The sequence below is a fragment of the Rutilus rutilus genome, assembly GCF_951802725.1.
Source record: "Rutilus rutilus genome assembly, chromosome: 5".
NCBI lineage: Eukaryota > Metazoa > Chordata > Actinopteri > Cypriniformes > Leuciscidae > Rutilus > Rutilus rutilus.
This window is the reverse complement of record NC_140213.1, coordinates 5,460,257-5,486,649: the sequence shown is the minus strand read 5'-3', so window position 1 is coordinate 5,486,649 and position 26,393 is coordinate 5,460,257. Positions and strand designations below refer to the sequence as shown.

General features: G+C 37.7%; 1 protein-coding gene across 8 annotated transcripts in view; it reads left to right on the top strand.

Moving 5' to 3' along the window:
- kifc3 (kinesin family member C3) overlaps positions 1–26,124 on the top strand; it is a 50,051-nt gene extending 23,927 nt beyond the window's left edge. Inside the window, exons 1-23 of one of the 8 annotated variants that reach the window (XM_084408513.1) lie at positions 243–342; positions 2,264–2,406; positions 7,224–7,259; positions 7,907–8,105; positions 10,031–10,170; positions 10,406–10,471; positions 11,187–11,309; positions 12,443–12,724; positions 14,028–14,201; positions 15,309–15,395; positions 16,778–16,925; positions 17,885–18,015; positions 18,907–19,018; positions 19,134–19,315; positions 19,400–19,504; positions 19,910–20,040; positions 20,755–20,878; positions 21,585–21,714; positions 21,800–22,029; positions 22,581–22,733; positions 23,673–23,799; positions 24,007–24,053; positions 25,193–26,124. In XM_084408513.1, coding sequence (XP_084264639.1) covers positions 294–342; positions 2,264–2,406; positions 7,224–7,259; positions 7,907–8,105; positions 10,031–10,170; positions 10,406–10,471; positions 11,187–11,309; positions 12,443–12,724; positions 14,028–14,201; positions 15,309–15,395; positions 16,778–16,925; positions 17,885–18,015; positions 18,907–19,018; positions 19,134–19,315; positions 19,400–19,504; positions 19,910–20,040; positions 20,755–20,878; positions 21,585–21,714; positions 21,800–22,029; positions 22,581–22,733; positions 23,673–23,799; positions 24,007–24,053; positions 25,193–25,201 — 2,928 coding nt within the window. In that variant the 5' untranslated portion in view covers positions 243–293 and the 3' untranslated portion in view covers positions 25,202–26,124. Of the gene's footprint in view, positions 343–2,263; positions 2,407–7,223; positions 7,260–7,906; positions 8,106–10,030; positions 10,171–10,405; positions 10,472–11,186; positions 11,310–12,442; positions 12,725–14,027; positions 14,202–15,308; positions 15,396–16,777; positions 16,926–17,884; positions 18,016–18,906; positions 19,019–19,133; positions 19,316–19,399; positions 19,505–19,909; positions 20,041–20,754; positions 20,879–21,584; positions 21,715–21,799; positions 22,030–22,580; positions 22,734–23,672; positions 23,800–24,006; positions 24,346–25,192 lie in introns of those variants that run through there. The other 7 variants (XM_084408514.1, XM_084408515.1, XM_084408516.1 and 4 more) reach the window with 7 other exon arrangements.
- The last annotated feature ends 269 nt before the right edge of the window (positions 26,125–26,393 follow it).

Sequence of the window (26,393 nt, the reverse complement as noted above, 5' to 3'; positions counted from 1 at the left end):
AGGGCTTGAACACTGGGACTATTGTGTGTGCGAGAAAAATATGTACGTGTGCTAATGCGCTCTGTGCTGCATGGGACAATATAACAACAGGCACAGCAATTGTGTGAGAAACAAAGACCAAAAAGGACTAAAAAGGGAAGCAAACAAAGAGGAAAAACAGGGAAATGTCGAGGCAGAGTGCTGGCAGCTGGTTTTTGCAGTGATGCAGTGACAGATTTGCATTCAGTCTGACACTCTTCCACGAAAGCGGCTCTACTGCTGTGTCATCGCAAACCGTACCAGCGAGAGGCTGCATGTCTCATCTGTGTGAGTGTAAACGAGAGGTGTTTGGCAAACAAAACGGTAAATTGGTGTTTTTTGGTAAGGTTCATGGCCACATTGAATTCCAGGTTAATGCATCACTCGCAGCAGGTTGTTATCTTACCATTGAGTTGCTGGTTTCTGTGGTTACCCACAGGACCTTTACCAGATTGATTGATAATGTTTTCACTGCACGGTTATCTTGAAGGATTACTTCACCCAAAAATGAAGATCCGGTCATGATTTACTCGCTGTCCTGCTGTTCCAAATCTGAAGGGTTTCTATTTCTTTCAAGTAACACAAACAGAGAAATGATTAACTTGCTTTTTTAATGTTTTGATGCAGTTATTGACTGAGGACTAAAGCTCTGAAGCTTCAAAAAGGAAACCAAAAGCAAAAAAAAAAATATCATAAAAGTTGTCCACAAGACCAGGGACGTCTGCAAGAAGAAAAAACAATTGCAACTAAAAATGTTCAATATATGCTCATTCGTCATGTTAATAATTCAACTCTGAGATAAACGTATAATTTCTAGCATTTACGTAACTACTTTGCAGTTCTAGAAGACATGAGACTCTTCAGACCAAACCATCAGCGAGACGTTTGTCTCTAAACACATTTTAAAACGGAAATGACAAAAAGCAACAAAAGCATCTGTTCACATGAAAACAACATGGACAGACACAAACACTGTGTAAATGGCCACTTATTCATATGACACCGCAGTAGCAGGATTTTCTCAGTTACCTCTCACAAAGTAGCCTTTTGTTCACATTGTTTGTAGGTGAATATCTACTTAATGTTCTCGATACTGTTTTTTTTTTTTTTTTCTGACTGAGAAACCACTTCAGAGGATTCACTGAGAGCCCAGTCCCAACAAATACAAATTGATTCAGACCATTTTGCAAACCTGTTTTGTCCAATTCACTTCCTGAAATTAAATAATTGGCTTCACTGGTTCCGTCAACAGAAATACGGGACATGTATAACAACTGCTGAAATATTAGCTGGGAAAACATTTCTCAGGTCAATCGGAGCTCATGCTTAAGTGTGTGCAACCGTACAGCTGTAGGCGCCACTGCACAAGACTCTTGACCTATATTCCTAATCTTCTGAAATCATACGATGGGTTTATGTGAGGAATAGATGGAAACTGAAGCTGTTATTAACTGAAGATCTTGACATTTGCTTCTAGATCCCCTTGGTGTGTTCATGAGAAGTAGCTGTCCAATCAGTGAACAAATCATTATTTTGAGTTTTTCATCTAATAATTATATTTCAATGTATTTCAGCTTTATTAATTTATATCCCTGATCTGGACTACTTTCATGGTGCTTTTGGGTCCATTTCTTCCCGTATAATTATATAATTTAATAATAATAATACTGGTAACACTTTACAATAAGACCCCATTAGTAAACATTAGTTAATGCATTAACATTAGCCAACAATGAGCAAAAATTTGTTACAGTTAGTTAATTGTTACAGTTAATTTGTTAACGTTACTTCATAAAAATACTGGTTATTTTTAGTTTGTTTGCTCGGGTCTATTAAATAATATTAACAGATGCGACTTTTGGTTTTAATAATGTTAGAAAATGTTGAAATTTAACATTTTAATTAAGATTAATAAATGCTTTAGAAGTATTTTTCATTGATAGTTCATGTTACCTAATGTAGTTAACTAATATTAACAAATGTAAAGTGGGTTACTGTTTATCTTTTGTTACATTGTTACAGTGTAATTATATATTTAAGTACTGAGTAATATTAATAATTAATAACATGTACTTACTATAGGGTTAGGGTTAGTTGCATGTAATTATGCATAATTTAATGTTATTGCTTTGGTAAGTATGTAACAAAAACACTGTAAAATAGTGTTACTGTAAAAGTGTTACCTCTTTACTTTTGTCGTAATGAACCATATTTACTGTTTTTGTTGTTTGTGTGTTTTCTTCAGCGAGTTCCCTGGATATCCTGATGAGTGATGGTGAGGAGGAGAGCTCCTTCCTCTCGTTGCCCAACTCTGTCCTTCAGCGCCACTGTTTGACCTCTGACCTCTCTGAAACGCCAACCTCAGAACAGCAGCAGTTGCTGATACAGGTACGACCCTGCGAGTGGTGTTTGCGAAGACAAGCCATTATGATTGTTCATGCTAGGCATTCTGGGACTTTTGTCAGTTCTAAAGGATCTCAGCCACTTACTTGGCTAAAAATTCAAATTCAATAAGGCAAGCATCGCTATTATTTTTGCTCATAGATTCAGAGATTTGCTTCTAAAAACCATTCAGCACACTTTACTAGCCTGAATAGCAACCACCAACAACACATTTTCTCTAGATTCCGTGTACTACACCACTTATGGCGCTTTTCCACTGCATGGTACGGTACGGCTCGGTTCGGTACGGCACGCTTTGGCGCTTTTCCACTGCATGGTACGGTACGGCTCGGTTCGGTACGGCACGCTTATGGCGCATTTCCACTGCATGGTACGGTACGGTACGGCTCGCTTCGGCTCGCTTTAAATGGTACCACCTCTGTTGAGGTTCCAAGCGTACCGTACCGGTACTAAAATGTGACGTGAAAACACTGAAGATCACTGATTGGTCAGACAGAATCGTCACTACCAGTGTCATTGTATTTGCGACACGAGACCATGCACGAGACAAACCCGCTAGATTTAAATAGCCAGTAGACAACAGCCAACGCTGTAGTGTCTTGCAGTTAAAAAGTTTCTTGTAAACTGTTTCTTGCAGTCAGGGGCGGCGCCGGATAATTTTTAACGCATGTGCTGAGGGCACACACACACATATGTGTGTGTGTATATATATATATATATATATATATATATATATATATATATATATATATATATATATATATATATATATATATATATATTATTATTATTATTATTATTATTATTAATAAATGAGCAAAACTTGGCCACAAAATATTTAATATTCAATTATTTTAATGATCACAATTAAAGTTTTAATTTTATTAAATTGAACAAGCGCAAAATTCAGCATTCAATCAAATATTCAAAAAGACTTAATAATAATGTTATTTCTCTCTATAGGCGCGTTTACTACGAATATGGCGATCGTCAACTTCATCTTTGCCAGACACTGACAGAAAACACTATTTTATAAATAAAAATCAGTGCACGCGTCCCCGGATTTACAAACGCACATCTTGCTTGTTGCACGCACATTATGTCGAAATAACGAGATATTGTGTTGAAATAACATTATTATTATTAAGTCTTTTTGAATATTTGATTGAATGCTGAATTTTGCGCTTGTTCAATTTAATAAAATTATAGGCCTATATATAGCCTATATATATATACTATTAATAAATGAGCAAAACTTGGCCACAAATTATTTAATATTCAATTATTTTAATGATCACAATTAAAGTTTTAATTTTATTAAAACGCGTGCACTGATTTTTATTTATAAAATAGTGTTTTCTGTCAGTGTCTGTGCATGGCAAAGATGAAGTTGACGATCGCCATATTCGTAGTAAACGCGCCTATAGAGAGAAATGCACATAATGGATTACATAAGAGAGTAGCCTATTTCTTTTTGTTTTGAATTATTTCGTTTAAAGACATTTCAAGCTTTGTGTATTTGAGGATGAGATGCGCTCCAGTTAACGTACAATGCAAGTGACCGCTCGAGCGCCTCAATGATTAAATTGTCTATTTTGCATCTTATTCAATCCAGGCAATTGTTTGATGAAAAAATTATTAAAATTAAGATACAATTTATACAAAACGAAATTCACTTTAAAGAAAACAAAGTGAACAAAACTTAATGAAGTGGTCAAAATTATGTCTGACTCGCTCCATGTCTCTCTACTCGTCTCGTGCTGTTCACTTTTCATAATCAACATAGGCAGATGGAAAAAAATAACATAACATTAACATTAAATGCGCTTTTTTAATGGCAGTAGTTTAAAACAGTACATTAGGCCTAGACTCTCTATTTGTAAAGATTGCTGCACATTCATTTAATTCTGAATTTTGCACACACAAGTTGAAAGGCATTTGTTCAAATCAAGTTCACGGATAATTGTGCGTGCATTTATTAATCATTATGATACTAAAATCATAACAAAGTAGGCTATGCTATGTACAAAAAATCAGATGAGCCCAGAATATGAACGCAACGTTTAATTACACGTTAAGAATTTTCCTTCCATATAGTAAACCATTATAAGAACGTTTAATTTAATTTAAAAACATCCACATGCCGAGAATCAAGAGCACCATCCCCTGTGTTGTGCGTTTGAAATGTGGCGCGTTTACGATGATGTCATGGCAGTAGAGGCGGCAACTATAACGATCAGTCCCACCCATTTTGAAGCGGTACTAACTGCAATGGAAAAGCAACCGAGCTAAAGCGAACCGAACCGTGCCGTACCGAGTCGAGTCGTACCACGCAGTGGAAAAGCGAAGCGAGCCGAACCGTTCCGCGCCGAGTCGAACCGTACCGAGCCGAACCGTGCCGTACCATGCAGTGGAAAAGCGCCATTACACTAGCGTTTGGGGTCAATACTAATTTCTTTCTTTTTTTTTTTAAAGAAATTAATACTTTTATTCAGCAAGGATGCATTAATTTCATCAAAAGTGTCAGTAAAGACATAGCATTACAAAAGATTTCTATTTCAAATAAATTCTGTTCTTTCTGGAAAAATTCATCCACAAAAATACGAAGCAGCACAACTGTTTTCAACATTGATAATAATCATGTTTCTTACACAGCAAATCAGCATATTAGAATGATTTCTGAAGGATCATGTGACACTGGAGTAATGATGCTGAAAATTCAGCTTTGCATCTCGGGAATAAAGTAGACTTTAAAATACTCAAATTTTTTTACTGTATTTTTGATCAAACAAATGCAGCCTTGATGAGTAGAAGACACTTCTTTCAAAACTTAAAAATACGCCTTAACCTCTCAACCATCTGTTTCTGTGATTGTGTGTTGTGATTGAATCATCTCCACCAGATCACTACATTAAGGAGCTGGTTTCTATGTGAGCGCTCTGTTCTGTATCTGTGTGATCTTTGCGTAATTGATTTTACAGGTTTCATAGGTCACAGAACACAAAGGCAGCGCTGCCTGTTAGCTGTGTTTAAACAATGTTATCGGCTTTAGGGCTTCTCAGCGCAGCTGGTTGCTCAGGCTGTCTGTAAACGACCACAGGCTCACTTTGTTTCAGTGTGAGATTCCCTCAGGTCAACATCTGCAGGCAAATCTCATTTCATTTAGTTGATTAAATTAGATTAGGGCTGATATTTGCTTATAGACAGTTTCAGATCTAAAACACCTCTTCAGTTTTTCAGCTTTAAATGGAAAGATTTATAAGACTATATAATGAAGGATTGGACCACTGGTTGACAATTAAAACGAAACGTTTATGGGTTCTGAAGAAAATGCGTTCGCCCACCATGATGCTAAGGTTGGGGGTTGGTGCCACTGCTTTGATGTGTGGTTGTTATTTGGTTGCTTACAAGTGAAATAAGTCCATCCCCATGTCTCCTGGTGATATCCTGGGTATGGTTCCTCCAGCCGTTTGTAAGTTCTTACTTAAATTGAAAGTCCACGCTAGAGGTAACTAGCCAGTTTTATAACTAACTCTACTTTATTTGGTTGCACCATTTGTTTTTAAGGCAGAACATAGTTAGTAGGTCGTAAGCTCTTCGTGAAGTAATGTGTAGACACACATGACGTTTACCTTTAATGTTCCAATAGCAGCCTTCAAATATGTGAGCAGAATTTGTTGAAATGACATGAATTTCAATTTATCATTGATTCTAACTTTTGCCTCGCATAACTAACAGTAAAATTGTTCTTACTACTTTTCATGTAAAACATAATACATATGTAATAACATTCTGAAACTGTATTTGAAATTAATAGATACTGATACTGAAAAAAACATAAGAAATGAAATGTATTTATTATTATGATTGATTTTATTTGACATGCACAACACGGTTTGCTGTTTAGGAAGGGGTTTTGTTGAAGAGCTACTTACAAAGTAATTTATTTACATGATGTTCTTGCTCTTAAAATGTAGATGAGTGTAAATGTCAACAAAGGATTGAAGTCTGTCGATCTGCTGTTTTATTCCAACCATTTCTCCTTATCGGAGGCTTCCAGAAATGTTTAGATTATACATAGTTACGTTTCAACAAATTGATTAGTGCAACGCAAAAATATTTACATCAAAACTAGGCTGAGTTGTAACTTGCGCATTTACCCCTTGTTGATAGATATGACTCCAGTAGATCATCTGAGTTACATAACATGATCCTCTGTAGGTTAATGATACACTAGGAGTACAGTCCTCCTTTCTTTGATCTCCAGGGGTGGGTGAAGCTTCTCTGAAAAGGACAATCTAGAGTAATAGAGATTTGAGTGTGCTTGGGTTTCCAGTCTTTTCAACATACCATCAGCACAGAAGAGATCCGATTGGCTGGAGATCACATGTATGGTTTGTCCAGGCCTCTGCTTTTCAATGCATTGACGGCTCTTCTCAATACAAACAATAGTTTAGACGCGGGATAGCTTTGTATGTGCTTCTCTAGATCTATCTGTGTTGACCAGGCAGTGTTACCTGTAGAGGTACAATGAGTCAGTAGTGGGAATTCCAGCACAACCAATCACTGAAATACAGGATTTTAAGACATCAGGTGTTCAAATCTTCAAAAATAGCATCATCTCAGAGAGTTGGTATGTGCACATTTTTCCTGCGAAGTTCGAGATGAGTGATTTTGTTCTTTTGTGTGTCATCCATCAATGTCACATCACTGATCTTTTTCATGCTTTTCTGCTCCTTTCTTCCCTCTCGGTCCTTATTTCTGTGTCTCTGCACTGCCTTCTCTCCATTTCACCTGCACAGAAGGTTACTTTGTCCTGTTCCTGGACGTCTGCCTACGTAATTCCCTCTGATTCTTTCTTTGTGCTTAGCTGTGTGCTACTTGCCTCGTTCTGACGTCATCTTTACAAAACGCACTGTACTGCTGTAAAGTCTATTATGTTCATAGTTCTCCTTGTTTGCTTAAATCTCTCTACTAGAGGTTTTGTAGTCGTCTGAGTTCCTGAAAACTGTATCCCAGGTAGTTTGTGCCAGTAGAAATAGTCACTTGCTCTTTAAGCTCTCTTGTTAAAGGAATTGTTTAATTTAGTCGTTTTTTACTCATGTCATTTCAAAATGTTTTCTTTTGATTACATGATGAGAGATTTTTGCAAATGTCCTGGCTTTTTGTTACAAGAAAATCATACAGTGACCAATTTTTTTTTTTGTTTAAGTCTGAACGTGTTTTGAAATGATCAAATTGTTTTTGTTTTCCATGGAATAAAGTCATTATGTGTTTGGGATGACATGAGTATGTTGTGTAAATGACACTTGAAGAACCTGAAGAGCACTTTCTCAGTAACCTGGTTGTTTCTATTTCATTTTAGAAAATCCTCCCACTTATTTTTTAAATCTCCTTCCTGCTTGTCTTTAGTTTGCGTGTAGTTCAGGTCGTACAGATGCCATTCATGGTTGAATTTACACAGATTTCTTGTGTGTTTGTGCAGACGCTGCAAGGGAGAGTTTGTGAGTTCCAGGCACGCTTGCGCAACGAAGACGCAGCGAAACAACTCCTGCTAAAGCGACTGCAGACACACGACCACCAGCTCAACCACCATTACGAGGAACATTCATCCTTTAACCAAGAACCTCAAGAGCAGCTCAAACTGAACGGCGTCCAGCTCAACCAAGCTGTGTCCCCTACAGGTGAGGAATGTCAAACTGTAATTACACATATCATTTATTGGTCACACTTTATATCAGACGTATTTAACTATGTACTTGCATCAAAAAATATTGTTAGGTACAGTGTTCTTATTATTGTGTTCATGTTGTATTGCAAAACACTTGCTGCTATTGAGGTGGGATACGGGTACGTTTAGGGACCGGTTTGATTTTGAGTGGGTTTAAGAGAGGGTTAAGGAATTATTAGTGGAATTATAGATTTAATTACAGCTGTAATTACATGAAGGTATTTTATAAATAAGTACAGTGGGGGAAAAAATAATGTACACAATAAGTGCATTGTATCAAATGATTAGCTTAAAAGTTAATACATAGTTAAAAGACACTTAATATAAAATGGGACCAATTTATTATTTTTATTATTATTAGTATTATTATTATAATAAATGTTTATATTTAAAATATTTAATTTTTATTATAATAGTTTATATTTCTATACATTTTATAATAAATGTATTCTTTTTTTTTATATATATATATATTTATTTATTTATTTATTTATTTATTTATTTATTTATTTATTTATTTATTTATTTATTTATTTATTTATTTTCGCTGTCAGGCGGAAACCTTGTATCTCCAAAAATGCTACTTTTAGGAAATGGAAAAGTATTTTTGAAATAAACACCACGTTGTCAAAGTGGCTTTATATATGGTCAAACGCTTGCATCTGTCATTTATATGATTAACATTTGACCAAAATCGAGCTTGAATGGATTTTTAAGGTTTTTGACCAGCGAATATCGGACATATATATGTTTTGTCCGTTATTAGAATGGCTGCATCTGAGGCAATAAGTGCATCTGTTACGACCACTAGGGGTCGGCTGTAACGGGAAAAGGAATGAGACATCCCAGAGATATATATAAAAAAAAAAAAAATTTATTTCCAAAAGGGTTTAGCGTCAGGGGCAGACAAGGTCAAAATAACAAACAAAAACACTCTTTTCTTTAACCTCTACAATTCCTAAAACAAAAGAAAACAAAATACAATTGAAACTTACCTACCCACCTCCCTAAACCAAAAACAATGTGAAAAGATATACAAAATAAAATGGCGTCAAACCCCCTACCTCCCTTAATTTGGCAAAAATATATATACAAATATTTACTGGAGATAAATGTACAAGTTGGTAGCAAACAATGCAAAACAGAATCCAAAATCGTAGTCAAACAGTCGTTGTCAGTTAACAAGGATAATCAGTAAATCACAATCTCAAATAAACACTCACAATCTCTCTGATACGACACTCTAGACAAGATGATGATGATACAAAACAATAGCGAAGTGGTTACGATCAACGATGGCACAATAGTGGCCTCTCTTCAGTGTTTGGGGCGGTCCTTTGGATCAGGTGTGGAGGAGAACCAATCGCAGCCTCCAATAAATTATCACCAGATACCGCCCACCTGTGACACAAACAAGCACATCCACATACACAGAGACAATGATACACAGGACAGAATTGAATCAATGAGCAAATGACTCAGGCTCATAACAGCATCACATTACGTTTTCATCAACTATTAGGTTATGAAGTTTACTGTTGCTATGTGGGCGCTCCTTTTTTTCTGATGAAATATGGAATTACAAGGTTTCCACCCGACAGTGACAATATTTATGTAATATTAATAAAGCTGTTTATACATATTTACATTTATCAACAACATTGACACTGTTATTGAACTGAATTGATTTGACAGAGCTGCTTTAAAATAGAATTTGTTTCATAATTGATGAATTTTGCAACATTTAATGCTGTCATTTTTCTGTTTATTAGTGAAACAATCTGTATAAAGTGCTACGTTGACTTATCTTGTGACCTAAAAATAAGAAAAAGCTGCTTGCATGGCATTAAGTGTGTGTTTGTTTGTGTCTCTGTGTAGGTGTGAGGAACTCTGGTGCTTTGACACAAAGGCCTCTGGGTTTTCCCAGCGCTGTACAAGCGAGTAAAATTCACTCACAGGAGCAACTGCAAAAAGACGAGGGAGAACAACTCGCTCTCATTACAGGGCTGCGCACACAGGTACGTTACACACAAAGAATAGGGCTCAGTTTTCCAGCCAGATTTAGAAGAGCACTATCAGATCATTTACATTCCTCAGCCGCCATGTATCCTGACCTTTTATGCGTCGCTATTCGTTAGTCTGGTTGGATTAAAGAAGATTGATACCTCATAAATGTGAATGCATTAAACTTGCTGACTCATTTCTTTTTAAAGAGATTTGGCTTAATAATGCTGTTTGTTTGTGGTTTTGTAGGTCAAGGAGCTGGAGGAGAAACTAGTGGATCAGACACAGGAGGTGGAGAGACTGCGCTCTGAGCTGGTGAGAGACTGAAACCGGGATAGAGAGAGGGATTATTAGGGACAGGGAGAGCTGTCACAGTTATGTGAAAACACATTTCTATTGTTTTATAAAGAACACTGACCTGATTTAATTTTATGATGGGAGGTGGAGGGAGTGTTAACCTGGTTATCTGGTTTTGTTGATAGCAGAGGAATGTGTCCCTGATCTGATCTCTAATTTTAGATTGGCGTGGCTGTGCTTATCTGTACTTTGACAAATTTGTCCCCAGAAGCTAAATATGATGAATCCTTTTCTCATTTGTTGTTAAAAAAAAAGAGGAAAAAAAAGAAAAGCCAGTTCATAAAATAATTAACATTTAATTTATTTCATTTTAGGTTGTTTTTTTTTAACACGGACTGATAATAAAAAAATTATTTTGAGCTGCAAATCATCATATTAGAATGATTTCTGAAGGATCATGTGACACTGAAGACTGGAGTAATGATGCTGAAAATTCAGCTTTGCATCACAGAAATAAATTACATGTTATGTATTTTATATATATATATATATATATATATATATATATATATATATATATAATCATATCTTCCCACAATTCTAAAAAAACATTGGGGGGGGGGGTAAGGCTAGGCTTTGTAATTATAATTAGGTGCATATAAAATGAATTAGAAGTCTACATTAAGTCCTCATTCAGTTAGCTAAGTAAATGTGTGTATGTGTGTGTGTCTAGGGGGCGACAGATCTGGAGAAACAGCTCGAGGTGCTGGAGAGTGAAAACCAGCGGCTCAAACAGGAGCTGAGGGCCAGTCACACCCAGACCAGCTGCCCTACTGCCCACTGCCCGCACAGCCAGGTACACTCGCACTACCCTAAACAGACCATCTTACTTTAATGAAAAATCTAAATCTTTCCAACTAAGTTGGGAATCACTGCAAACCTCAAATACAATCATACAATCCGACTGGTTACTTGATGCTTGAAATTAGGGCTGTCCCGATTCCTCCATTAAATTAGAGTACGCTTTAAAAAAAAATCCTTGATTGCAGTTTTACCCGTGTCGAGTAACCGGCAAAATGCCAGAAGTGGCTCATTCCATGGACGAGAATCCATGAACCGCATAAATAAATATATGCCTTGTGGGTTAAATATATATGCTCTTTAATTATTTACATGCTTGTAGATCACCTAAGTGTGTCTTAGAGTGGCTCTGTTCACAGTAAATGCTGCTTATCGCAGTAAATACTGTTATTTACATGAGTGAAATACTTCTCAAACTCCATCTCATATGCTGTGAGTTTAGGTTACTTACAACGTTCATCTGGGAACGTAATGTGCACCATATCATTAGATTTGTGAGGTAAATCATTTATAAACCCACGCCAACACAGGACAATATATCAATACTTTTATAAATATGCAAACTGTTCGTGACTTCAAAATAAGTTTAAACCCTTGCTCTGAGTTTTGATGTCCACATGCTCTTGTTCAAGAAATTACAGTGGCTGTTGCACTTCTATCGTAAAGAAGTGGCCAAATATGAAAGATTAAGTAAACATTTTGATTAAATGTGGTTTGGCCAATATTAAACAAGGATTTGATCTGCTGTAAAGTGTAATAACTCCAGGCCGTTGGTGCCCTCTGCAGGCGTTTGTTATAATACATAATGTACACATGATGATTGTTTATGCTATGTGTATTATATTATCTATTTGTACTGTATTGTTTTATAAAACCATATGATTACTTGCTATTGATGCTTTATATGAACCACATATTATTGCCTCATTGTTATTTTATATGTATTTTAAGTCATTTTTAAGGCTATTGTTTTCTTAGGTCCAAAAAGAAATCTGATTTCTCGTCAAAATAATCGACCGATTACCAAAAATAATCGTTAGTGACAGCCCTACTTGAAATGCTATCTACCTTGTGTTTATTCTCACAGCTGTTTATCCTCTGTTTTGTTATGTAATGTGTCGGCCTCAGGATGTGGAGGCCCTGCGTGGAGAGCTGTGTCGTAAGGGCGAGGAGTGTCGTGAGCGAGAGCGGCGACTGGCTGCGCTGGAGCAGCAGGTGCAGGAGAGGACGGGTGTAGTCGTTCAGCTGCAGGAGCAGCTGGAGGAGGTCGCGCACCACAGACAGCAGCTCCAGAAGCAGCTGGAAGAGGCGTCATGCCACAGGAGCCAGAGCGAGGATCAGCTGACCTCTCGGCTCCGTGACGCTGAGGAAGCTCTGTCTCTCCAGGCTGCACAGCCGCCGCAGGTCAAGGTGAGAGTGATAACGGCACAATGTTTGAGAGCGTTTTCAGGTTTCATTGGTGACTTGAAATTATTGAATGTTGGTTACACTTTCTTTTAAGGTGTCCTTGTTGCAGTGTAATTATATATTGTTAAGTACTGAGTAATATAAATTACCTACTTGTAGTTACTTGTAGTACTTGTACTTACTTTAGGATTAGGGTTTGGTTTGGGGTTAGTTGCTTGTAATTATGCATAATTTACCGTTATTACTACAATAAGTATATATAAAATATGTAACAAGGACATTAAAATAAAGTGTTGCAGAAATGTTTTATTGAAATGTAAGTTTCATAGAGGCTTTTTGTGGATTTGAGTTATTTAGCAAACGCTTAAACGCATGTAAGGCCCAAAAAAGTAAATAATAGTGTCACCTTGAGATTAGAGACATTATTCAAAAAAAGTACTTTTATTATGATGCCGGACTGTGAATGTACAGTAACACATACTTCATGTTTAAACACCATACATACATCGACAGTTTTGCATAAAATAAACGCCAGTTAACACAGATGATGTGTTTGTAACATTGTTTAATGTTGTTCCTGTCCCCACCATGCTATTTGTTTAATGATTTATGATTTGTTATGATTGATTCATGCATTTCATTGTGTGTATTATTTAAAGAAGTGAACACAAGATAATTATTCATGTTAAATGTGTATTTCTTTGTTTCTGTATAATCACATACATATTATAAACAGTCATACTTGTGTACTGGAACATCTTTCCCACAGTGGATTTAAAATGAACAGAAGTAGAAACAAAGTAATGTAAAGACAAAAGACAAAGACAAATGTCCATAATTAAAGTAATGTAAGAGTAGATGTTGTTACATCCAAAAATAATACAAAAATACTGCAATAAAAGAAGGTATGAGGTGTTAATATTCCCAGAATAGAGACTTTGATTTTCCAGAATAAATATAATTTGTCATTATTGATAAATCACAATTTCTTATGTACAACTCTCTCAGCCAAACATCAAGTGTTGGTACCGTGTCCAGTTTCCACATCTAGAGAATCATCCATACTGAAAGAGATAGACAATTATTTCTTATTATTAATTTCCCTCAGAATGGCCAACACAGAGTTCGGCTCAATTTCCATTTTCTTCCTTCCATATTTAACCTTAAATAGTCAGCTCTACTGCACCTTCAGACGGCATATATATATTCTCTCTACATTTAGGATACCATATAGCCTGTGAAGTCACAGGCTGATGAACACCTCATAAAAGTGAATTAATGTGTCTGTTTCTCACTCTTCCTGCAGTATGTGACCAAGACGGTTGAAGTGGAGTCGGCTCAGTGTAAGCAGGCTTTAATGGAGGCTCAGGCCCGTAACCAGACGCTGCAGGAGCAGCTGTGTGTGCAGAGACAGCTCCTCAGAGAGCTAGAACAGCAGCTCCACGAGTCCCAGAGAACCAGCGGTCAGCTCCGCCAGCAGGTATCACGCTCGCCTCCTGCACCAGCCTCTCTGATACATTCTTAGCATTTTGAGTGTCCTGGATTATCATGTGGCCGGGTGCTTCTCAGATCTGACCCCGTTTGTGGTGACCGTGGTGGTCTGTTGATATCTGTTCACGTCTTCTCGAATCCCAAGTGTTTTGATTATAAGTTTAATGAGGCCCTATGATATCCGTTTACATTTTTTCCCAAATTTTGTGTTTTGCGTTTGAATTTTTCTGGATTCCAGGAGTGGTTGAATTATCTAATCAATTGAATTCATAAAACTTTTAACTTTTTAACAAAAATATATCGCTATGAAGTGTTATTTTTTAAACTTTTCTAGACTCTGTTTTATGATTTAGTACTAAATAAAATGCTAAATTTATGATCTAACTTGCAATTTAATGAATCTTTTAAAATATAATCAAATTCAATTTGAACAATTACGTTCTTTATTTGGCAAAGTGCTGCACGACATAATTCTACTTTTTTAAATTAAAACTTGGAGGAAAATTTATATTGTGTGGTATTCTGTAAAAATAAAGTTTTATTAAACTGTATTATTACTTTTGCTATTATTTTGAGAAGTGCATGTTACTGTGCACTAGTAATATAATTCATCATTTCTGAAAGGTAAACCAAACTTCTTTTTTTTTTTTTTTTTTTGCAAAGCCCTGTGTCTGATGATAGTTTTCTCAAATGAAATGGTGAAATGCTGGTGAGGTGGCTGTCAGAGCAGCTCTGGAGGTGAAGTTCATGTGTTCATGTCCTGATATAGTGAGACCGCAGACGCTGAAACACCACGAGCGTCACTCATGCTTGAGGATGTGTAGTAGACGGAACTGCTCCGTTCATTCACACAGAGACACGCAGAACATGCAGACTTATTTTATGGTTTAATATTCAGTGACACTTATCCATATCGCGAATTGATTACATTTACAGCTCTACTTTTATTTATTCATCCAACTTTGACCAGATTCCGCAACATTCCGCACTATACCATTTTGTATGACGGTGTTCCATGAATCTAGTTGAAGGCCTCTGTGATTGCGGTGTTGTGGAAGAGCAGGTTAACAGCTCTCTCTCTTCACTTGCGTTGCAGCTGAGGATGGACCGCGGCCGTCTATATGGTCTGCTCTCCAAGGCGGTGGGTGGGGGTAACACAGAGGTCACCCACAAGCTCTCCAAGGTCAAACAGATTACTCTGCAGCCGGCAGGGGTCAAAGGTCAAAAATGTGTCATGGGTCAGATTGCCACTTTGATTATAGGAAATCATATATTTGAGGTTTCTTTGTCCCATTTTAAGCGCTTATTGCAAATGTAGATTCATGTTCGCTGATGCTCATTTTTGACCTATGAAACCCTGAAACTTTGCAGAGTAACTAGCTCACGTTCTCTTCAGGGTCGCAATTTGTGTTCTTGCAATAGTATTCCCATGATCTACTGTGAAATAGTTGATGTCACTCCGTTGTGTACTGCAGATGTACAGTATTGATGGTGTGTGTGACCCCAGATGTCCCTCCCAAGTATGTGACCAACAGCCCCCCCCACCCACCCCACAGGTCACTTAACCTAACTGCATTAAATCTGTCTAACAAATGACTGTGGTCAGTAGTAGATGACGTCTTTAATGCTGGTGGTGTTTGTGTTGCTTTGGTCAGAGATCTCAGAAATCATAACTGGCTTTGCTTGAAAGCAGAACGCAGGTTTTCTGATGCATCTGTGTTCATCTGTTGTGTGTACATCTGTATTAGGGGTGTTTACACTGACAGTGACTCTGATATAGTTCAGTACAAACAGCTATAATCAACCAATCATACAGTGAGCTGCAAATGTACTCGCTGTCATTGTAAAAGCTCAATTAAAGGGACAGTTCACCCTAAAGTGAAAGCCATTTACTCACCCTGGTGTTGTTCTAATGCTGTATGTCCTCCTTTCTTTTATGGGTCTCAAAAGGAGAATTTTTAAAAAAAAATGTCCTGCTCGCAAGCTTTTTTAAAAAGATGCTAAAGTATCACAGAATGATCCCAATCAACACATGCTGTATATTCTATGTTCTTGAGACTTAGTATTTCACTCTGTCTCGCCCAGAAAAAGCACACAAGTTGTGATTAAATCAAGATTGACAAAAGCGCACCAAACCCCATCGTACACCCACTGAACACTTGGAATATCCTGCACATGTCGCATGGGATCATTCTGTGGTACTTTTGTGTCTTTTTTAAAAAGCTTGATGCTGGTTGCTATTCCCTACCTTTATATGGACAAGCGCGAGTGTGACATTTTGTTAAAAAGTATCCTTTTGTGGTCCATAAAAGAAAGATCTTACGGCACTAGAACAACACCAGGGTGAGTAAATGATGACTTAACTTTCATTTTAGGGTGAACTATCCCTTTATGGTGTAAATTAATTTAGATGTAACTCCTTGTGTAAAACATTCACCGTTTGAATAGAGCTTATGACCTCAGTGAAACCTCAGTGTCAGATGTGTTGACAACAGTGTGTGTGTGTGTGTGTGTGTGTGTGTGTGTGTGTGTGTGTGTGTGTGTGTGTGTGTGTGTGTGTGTTAGATCCTGGTGTATGAGGGTGAGATGGAGAGAGCTCAGGGCCAGCTGGAGGCAGAGATGCAGAGTCTGGAGGAGGAGAAGAACCGAGTGATCGAAGAAGCTTTCATCAGAGCGGAGAGTGAGATGAAGGCCGTCCATGAGAACCTAGCAGGTGAGACTTCAGTGACGCTCACAAAACCTGTTAATTACAGGCTGTGTTTCACCCTCAAATCAAAAAAAGAAATTAGTAATTATACTGTCCCATTAGGACCTTTATGATGAAAATTCAGCCTCAATGCAAAAAATAGGGAACACTTGTTACGCAGTACATGTACTTATATAATATAGAAATAAAATTTAAATTATGCATAATTACAAGCAACTAACCCTAAACCCAACCCTAACTCTACATGTTGTTAGTACATGTTTTTAATTAATATTACTCAGTACTTATTTGTGTACCAAGGACACCTTAAAATAAAGTTTAACCAAAAATATATTTAAACTAAAATATGTATAGGCTTATATTAAAATCATATTTTATTAGTAATTTTATTACTGTAGTATGTTTAAAGACTTTTTTTTTTATTGCTTAGTAATTGCTCTTTATTTAATCTTGAGATTGTGTCTTGAGATTTCATTTTTGAACTCATCAGACAGAGACTTTTAATAAACAATATTCCTCAGGGCTTGTAGTCAAAAAATGTGTGCTCATTTGGCGTAAACCTTATTGATTCTTCACCTCAATCAGAATCACTGTTTGAGAATATTGGAAATGACAAAAACAAAGCTGGCACAAACAAATAAAAATTATAAATAATATCACAATGCAAAAAATATAGTTATGACTCTGAAGTTGGCTTCATTTTATATAATTTTCATATATTTCATTGGTAACACTTTACAATAAAGTTTCATTTGTTAACATTAGTTAACTACATTAGTTAACATGAACTAAGAATTAACAATACTTCTACTTAGTAGTAATACTTAGTTAATGCATTAACTAACGGTAACGAATGAGACATTATTGTAAAGTGTTACTATTTCATTTGATTAAAGTTTACTGTTTGTCTTTTGATCTTGTGGTGAACATAAACTACAACTGTCTTCAATGGTCTGTTTGTGCAGGTGTGCGGATGAACCTCCTGACCCTGCAGCCGGCCCTGAGAACCCTCACCTGTGATTACAACTGTCTGAAGAGACAGGTGCAGGACTTTCCTTACATGCTGGAGAAAGCCATCACTGAGGCCAAGCAGGAGGTGAGACAAACACACCAGCCTGACCACAGCTCGTACAAACTGCAGCTAAATTCAGTTGTCAGTTCACCTTTTAGTGCTTAATCATGTTCTATACACACACACACACACACACAGTACAGTCATTTATGAGGAGTGACAACCGGATTCACAAAAATTCTGTGCAGTGTGTACGGAACCGAACTGGTTGTTGATTTATTCTAACGTGCATCAGGGATGTGTCTCTCATCTGAATGTGCGGTGCAATAAAATCACATGGGAAGAGGTACAAGCCTTGACTCATTCATGTTGCCAGATCATGATAGAAAGCGCAGCTGGTATCGTGTATCTATTCTGCAGAAAATGAGTATTGGAAACGTTTCAGATATTTCAGTATCGATATGCATCAAAAATTCGATATTTTTGACAACACTACATTGCACTTTGTTTATTATTTCAGATTAAAAAACTACAATTGAAAAGTGTATATATTATATATAAAACTAAATTCTTTTGGCAGGTTGGTGGGTGTTAATGTCAAGCCCTGGATATAATATAATATTTAATATAATTAAGAAAAAAAATGAAGCATTTAAACTGTTATATCATTATTATCGCAATTATTTGCTAAATATGTTCAAGAAATGTGAATATGTGTGAATTATTTCATAGTTATCTAAACGCCCCTAAAACCTCCACACACAAAAATCTTAATTGAGGCATGTAACTGAGATATTTTGAGTTTGCACGCTACACCTGTGGTGGGTGTGTAATTAGTTTTGTTACCATTCTGTGCCCATCATCCGTAATTTCCACCACTTAATCAAGACCCTCTTCTTTAAAGCATGATGGCGTTTTATTTCTTTGCGTCTTCATTGCCTCTTGTTAAGAATTGAGCTTTGTCTGTGATTGCAGATCTGTCAGGTGATTGGAGAGGTGAGCAGTGCAAACCAAGAACTGCTGCGGAAATATAAGCGGGAGATGAACCTGAGGAAGAAATGCCACAATGAACTGGTGCGCCTCAAAGGTGAGACCTGGGAATCGTGTCTGGGATGCGTTATCTCCACAAAATGTCTAATTTCTTTGAATCAAATGAGATATTTACATTCTAATTAGGAAGACTTTATCATCTTGTTTTTCAGGAAACATTCGTGTGTTGTGTCGCGTACGCCCCGTGTGTGCTGGAGAAACAGATGCTGCTGACACCAAAAACATAGTGACCTTTGACCTTGATGATGATGCTGTTCTCTACTTATCCAATAAGGGCAAGCTCATGACCTTTGAACTTGACAAAGTCTTTCCCACTCAGGCCACTCAGGAGGAGGTTAGTGCCTGAACTCATTGTTTCTCATATGGTTGTATTTCCTGTATCAGTTATTATACAGTCCCTTCTCTTGTGATTGGACAGGTGTTCCAGGAAGTGCAGTCTCTGGTCACTTCCTGTATTGATGGCTTTAACATATGCATCTTTGCTTACGGGCAAACCGGCTCTGGAAAGACCTACACTATGGAGGTATGTTAACTGCATTGACTGTAATGTCTGTCCCTTTCATATTTGTGAAATGTCTAATCAGTGCACATTATCAAAGTAGATGCATACAGTGCAGTTCATAAAAGGCTGTATTTATTTGATCAAAAAATACAGTAAAAGTAGTAATATTTTGAAATATTATTACAATTTAACATTTTCTGTTTCAATTTTCTGTTTAAATACATTTTAAAATGTAATATATTCCTGTGATGTCAAGCAGATTTTTTTCAGCATCATCACCGCCAGTCTTTAGTGTCACAAAATAGTTTTATTAAATTTATAAAAAAAATAGCATTACATTTTTAAATCAGTCATTTATCGATTATCATCTGTAGCATATTGGTTATCAATTTTAGTACTTACTTCATGTCTCTGTTTGTCCTGTAGGGGGTCCCGGAGGACCCTGGCATTAACCAGCGTGCTCTTCGGCTGCTCTTCTCTGAAGTGTCTGAGAAAAAGCCTGACTGGGACTATAAGATCACTGTCAGCATGGTGGAAATCTACAATGAGACACTTCGGTGAGAAAGTAGAACCACACAGTGGAGGTGGGAGGTTGAATTTGATGATTATCAAAGGTGTGTGAGCGGCTGTGAGCACGTCACTCCAGACACACTGCAGCATATTCAGCACTCTTATATAATTGTCCCAGTGTCACTGTGAAGTGTGTGTGTGTGCCACAAATTCTGCTGGCCTGCAGTTATGTAAAAACAGATTAGATTTAAAATCTCTCAGGCCATCTGTAAGACATAAACAGATCACAAATCACGCATCCAGTCCTGCTGGTCCTGTCTGTTTGTCACACTGTCCCTCACTTTTCCCCTCCTGCTGGGTTACGTAACTCCAACAGATTCTGCTTGCCTCTGTAATATTAATCTGTGCCCCAAATTCATATACATTAGTAATCTTCAAACAAAATGGCTTCCCCTCCCTCTTGCATTGACATCTTTTCTTCTCTGATGGGGTATTTACTGGCATGAGGGTTGGAAAACCTGTCACTCACCTGAGATCGACCAATAGCAAACCACACCTATCTAATCAATTCCCAATGGACAAAATCAAGTTTCATCTAAAAATTGTTCTTGTTTGAGAAGCAGTTTCGCTCTGATATATGTCACAATAGGGGAAAAAACTTCTACAACTTCCAACAGATTGTTGTTGAGTTTCAGCAAAGCTTCCTAATACAGCAGCTGGTTTGGTTTTATTCATTTGCATTTATCTGAATCTGTTTTTAGAAACCTGTTGGGTGACAATCCCAATGAGAAGCTGGATATAAAGATGTGTCCAGACGGCAGTGGACAGCTGTATGTGCCAGGACTCACAGAGTTCACAGTGGAGAGCGTGGAGGACATTAACAAGGTGAAAGCTCACAGCATCCAAACCGCCTGTCGTTACTCCACACTTGAGAACCGGCTTTAGTCCAAAAAGGAATATAACATTAGATAACAAAATTAATGTTCAATGTACTTATTGCGTTCATTTTGTTTTGCAAAACACTTGTAGGTGAAGTTAAAAGGGAAGGGTCAACAGTAACAGTAATTGAAGATGTGATTACATTAATTACAACTGTAATTACATGCAGGTGATTTTTAAATACAAGTACAATGTATCAAATGATTAATTCAAATGTTAGGACATAGAAGTTAAAGACACTTAATATAAACTTAAAATATTATAATTTTTTCAAGGAAAAGATAACACATGCATACTTTTCAAGCAAAAAAATGTGCTTGTTAGGCCAGTTTGTCAGTTTTGTCAGGTAAGACGTTAGTGGAGCTTGTCCATAGTTACTCTGCTCTGAAAACTGTGAAAATATACTTAATATAAATATAAAAGCATCATTTACTGTTATTACTATAGTCCTCTAAGAACATGTAACAAGGACAGTTAAAAGTGTTACCAACTACAAAAATAGCTAGAAAAGTGAAGCTAGTTCTGTGTTAATGCCCTCTGAGAGAATCCACCAAGATATTAAATATCCAGTGCTCCAGTGCAAGGTCTTGTCGTATAGACAAGCGTCAACTCATTTTAGCCTAATCCGTTATTTATAACCTTTACCCTGCAGGTGTTTGACCTGGGTCACATGAACAGGGCAACAGCATGCACTAACCTAAACGAACACAGCTCTCGCTCTCATGCCCTCCTTATCGTCACAGTGGCGGGTTTCAACTCTTCAACGGGCCACCGTACCTCAGGTACACACACACAGCCCTTTTCAATTGTTTTCAACACACGGTTCAATTGAAATGCAAATATGAAACAATCACTTGTCAATTGCAGGTAAACTAAATCTGGTGGATCTGGCCGGTTCGGAACGGATTGCCAAATCCGGCGCCGAGGGCAGCCGTCTGCGTGAGGCTCAGTGCATCAACAAATCACTGTCGGCGCTGGGCGATGTCATCAACGCCCTGCGCTCCAAACACTCGCATGTGCCCTTCAGGAACTCCCGCCTCACGTACCTCCTGCAGGACTCGCTCAGCGGAGACAGCAAGACCCTCATGATGGTGCAGGTGTGTGACGGCAGCAGGGTTACAATGGCACTCAGTGTGTGGAGAGAGGCGTACTCTAAATCTCCACACATTTTGAGTGGATTATAATGGATTTATGGGATAAAGACTGTACTTTGTACAGTATTTTAAGCAGTTTTGTGCACACACTCTCCTGTTGTTTTATGCTAGCTAATCGCCTCAGAAAGAGAACTTTGTCATGGACTAATGGAATCATTAAGTCTGTTGTAGTTAAGACGAAAGGAAATCAAAACGTATTTAATTTACCAATAAATGTTCCTGGTCATTTTGTGTACAATTTTTCAGTGGATGTTCTACTCAAAGCTGTTCACGTCATAAGATTAACTTTTATTTAATAAAAACATTCATTTAAAAAAAACTGCAATGAAACCAGAGCCACATGGACACAATGCAGGTACATAAAGCCAACATTAAATAACTGAGAAATGCAGAACATTACAGAAGTGAAACACTTTGTATGTTGTCGTTACGGTTTCACGTTCTCTGGGATGCAGCTTCTCACACCAGTTAAACTGCGATGTTCTCTGTCTCAGGTGTCTCCTCTAGAGAGTAACGTCAGCGAGTCGGTGTGCTCTCTGAAGTTTGCTCAGCGTGTTCGGACCGTCGAGATCGGCCCCTCGTCTTCCTCGCGCCGCCAAGCAGAGAACTCCTCGACGTCCTCCTCACCAACTCATGACAGCGTGGAGGTACACGATCACAACTGCACGCATTCTCACGTATCCATGTCTGGAAGAACCATCTCTGAGATCTGAATGAAAGGTCTCAAGTCCTTCACCCACAAGCTTTCCTCTGAAGCGACTGCAGTGGGCCACAGTGCACTCACTGTTCCACTTTCCCTCCTCTCTGGTTTATATATAAAATAGGATTTGTGTGGGAACTTGAGTTGTAGTGCTCACGAAGGCAACACAATCCAAACCCAGTCTTTTGTTTGTCTAAATAAGTTGAAGATATAGTACACTGTGATAACAGTTAACCTCTGTCGTGCAGATTTGTTTGCCAAATTTGGTTACATTTTAAAATATTAATTAAATTGTTCATTGTAAATAGTTTTGCCTTCATAATCAAATCATGAATCCCAAAAATTAAGACGACTGAGAATTTATGAAAAAAGAAAACATTTTATAGGGCCTTATTATTGTAAAAAATAATAAATGAAATAAATGAAAGTGTCAATTAAATTTATAAGACATGCTTTCTGTGTAATCCAGAAAATGTGGAATTTGTGAAACTATGAAATGTACTTTTTTTTTGTTAAACTTTTAATAAATTGTTGTTATATTGTATATGTTTCATGATTGTAATTATTTAGACATGTTTTTGGATTACTAACATTTAATTTAACTATTAAAACAGAATAATCCAGAAACAGAACCCGGGGGGGGGGGGGGGGATTTAAAACTCAAAAAGGAAAATTGGAAACTGTGGGGGAAAAAAAACTGATTTCATAGGGCCCTAAAATGTAACTTTTAATACAATTTTATAAAAATGTTTTTTGATTTACTAAAATTTAATTTAGACATTAAAACGTAATCCAGAAAAATTCTTTTATTATTTGGGATTAAATTTCATTGGGCCCCACAAATGCAGGCCAACATCCCAAAATAATGGTTCTTTTTGTGCTGTAGCTGGACTCTCCTCCCGTGACCCCTGTGCCCCTCCCCATCTCAAGGGCCAGCAGCGCAGGTTCAACCCTCTCCTCCACTTCTAAAACCCCCTCCACCCGACGCAGGTCCCACAGTCAGCTGTCCGCAGGTGAGCCGAGAGACTTCACTCTAAAGCCAATGGTCACTTGATGTCAAAAACACCACCACTTTTTGCAAATAATGTGATATAATAATGCAATAGTGTCATAACAGCAGCCTTGATTAACATCTGACATGGAACATTTAGCACAGGTCACACTATGTGAAAGGGACGTTTGTTCTTTGCATTGTGACGCTGTAATTGGTTGGTTTCCAGATAGTCAGGTAGACAGAAGCAGCCCATTGGTTGGGGACGGTGGGCAGGTAGGTGGGGTTTTAATGTGGTTGGTCGCTTGGCATGAAACGCTCAGCATGGCATGGTGCCCCACGTGTCACCTCGTCAATGCCCACCCATCTAACACAGCGCCTTTAACCCCAGGAAGCTTTCTGTGTGTGTGTGTGTGTGTGTGTGTGTGTGTGTGTGTGTGTGTGTGTGTGTGAATTGGGATCAGCTGCTGTTTTGTTCTTGTCTTTTTTTTTTTTTTTTTTTGGTCTTGTACAAGCTTACTGTTTTTGTCCAGTTGATTTGTACCTGTTGTCTTGTGGTCTTTGGAGTTGTGCACTGTATTCACTGTTTGTCTTTGTTAATGTTTATGCGTGCGAGTAAGAGAGTGGCGAAAAAGAGTTTGGATGTTATTTGTCTTTATGTCTTCTTCACCTAAAGCTCTGCTTTTGGTTGGCTGGGCTGCCCTGTGGTGGTGACAAAGGATAACAAAAAAAATGTTTGTGACAAAATGTGATTTCATTGTTATCATGTGAGAATAAATGAGTCACATAAATGTTCAGTACTGATAACAGTAACTCTGTTCCAAAAACCTAGTGAGCAATACAGAGGACTCTCATCTCCATCAAAAAAAAGAGATTAGAACGCCTCTGTAAAAAAACTGTTGCAATGACCACATGCAAATGCTTGTGTCGATCTGAACAGATGCGTTCACAGCTATTCATTCAAATGTTTATCACACCAAATATTCAACTTGGTCTGACCAGGCCTTGAATCTGACCACATTTTATGAATACCTTTTACTCTATTGTCAACATTTCTCTCGTTTTTCCCACAATCTTGGATCCTCTGTAAAGGCTATGCAGTGCTACCTAGTGAGGTGCATCATCCCTACACAATGTACACCACGTTATGGCCAAATTATAAAGGTTTATCAACAGAGCGAGCGTTTCTCCTGAGTAACGAGTAACAAAAACTCAATCTGAGCCGTAAGACGAGTTCTGTGGTAAAAATAGTGTGCAGAAGTCGAAATCTAAATGGAAGATGATTCTTCTGTCGTGTGGTTTCCATTGCAACAGTGTGCTGTGTAAGCCCTGTATTTCCTGGAAACTGGGAAATGCTTCATGAATTAGTCATGATTGTGTATGTAATTCCCACCCTTTTTTTTCTTTGCTCATAGGACGAATGAAGATGACAGCGTGAGGAACCGCCGAGAGCTGCCGTCCATCCGCCAAACCTCTCGACCAATCGGCTCCTTTCCTTTGAACGAACCAATGAAAGACCTGCTTTTCCTTGCTTGCCGGCAGGGGAGGAGCTTAACCGGCGAATCAGGGTTCATGTTGGGAACTGTGACTTCTGATTGGAATGTCTGATGTAATTTTAAGATGACGATACATGATTCAAGATGACGACCTCTCCACAACGCCTGCTGCCTCAAGACGAGAAGACCCTTCCGTTATGGCAAAGTGTTTCTGGGCAATCATGCACTTTATTCTAGTCTAGGCTGTCATTTGTAATGTTACGTAAATGCGATTGATTTCTAGAAGCTTGAATGTACGTGTCTGTATATATTAATTTGTCCGAGCAAGATTTAAATTTGTATTCCTTGATCTTAAAGAGATCTTGCTGCTTTTAATTTTTTCTTGATCTTTTTTTTCCCCCCTGCAAGAACAAGTCAAACGTTCACACCTGATAAGCTTTGAACAATTCTGTGTTTAATAGTGGCAATAAGAAATCCTGCAAATGCAAAGTTTGGTCTCTTAGTAGCATTTTGTCTTTTTGTATATAGAAACCTGAAGGCCATTCGAAGCCCAGACTGTCTTCCTGATCTATGCATGTGTTCAGAGTGGGCGCTCATTCATTTTAGGACAATCATTAACAGTTTTTGTGCAGTGAAGTCAAACCATGGCGGTGTACACTGTTTGCTGAACAGGACGAGGATTAGATGTGTACATAGAAACGACTCCGCGCTGAGCGAACAGAACGTCCTCGGTGTACGGACATTTATCTTCAACCTCTTCTGGGGGTCTTGCTTGCTTGTATTCACATTGGTGTATGTTTGTATGCAGTTTTGTTTTTGTACACTGTTTTTAATAAATGCTCCAAACCATATTTTGGGAGAAATTATTCCTTTCGTTGCATATTTTTTGTTCAAAGAAATGACACTTTTCAGTCTAGTGTAAGGATTCCATGTGCAGCTGTAAGCAGTCGTAAGATGGGCACATTTATTTCTTTTTTTAATATGAAAATTCACTATTTTAATGATTGACTCAAGGATAATTGGCCTCACAGACTAATAACTTCATACAATTTGCGTATCTCTGTGCGCAGAAAAAGTTCGCACAAAATCCTCCATTTGCACAAAATTATTATTCTAAATA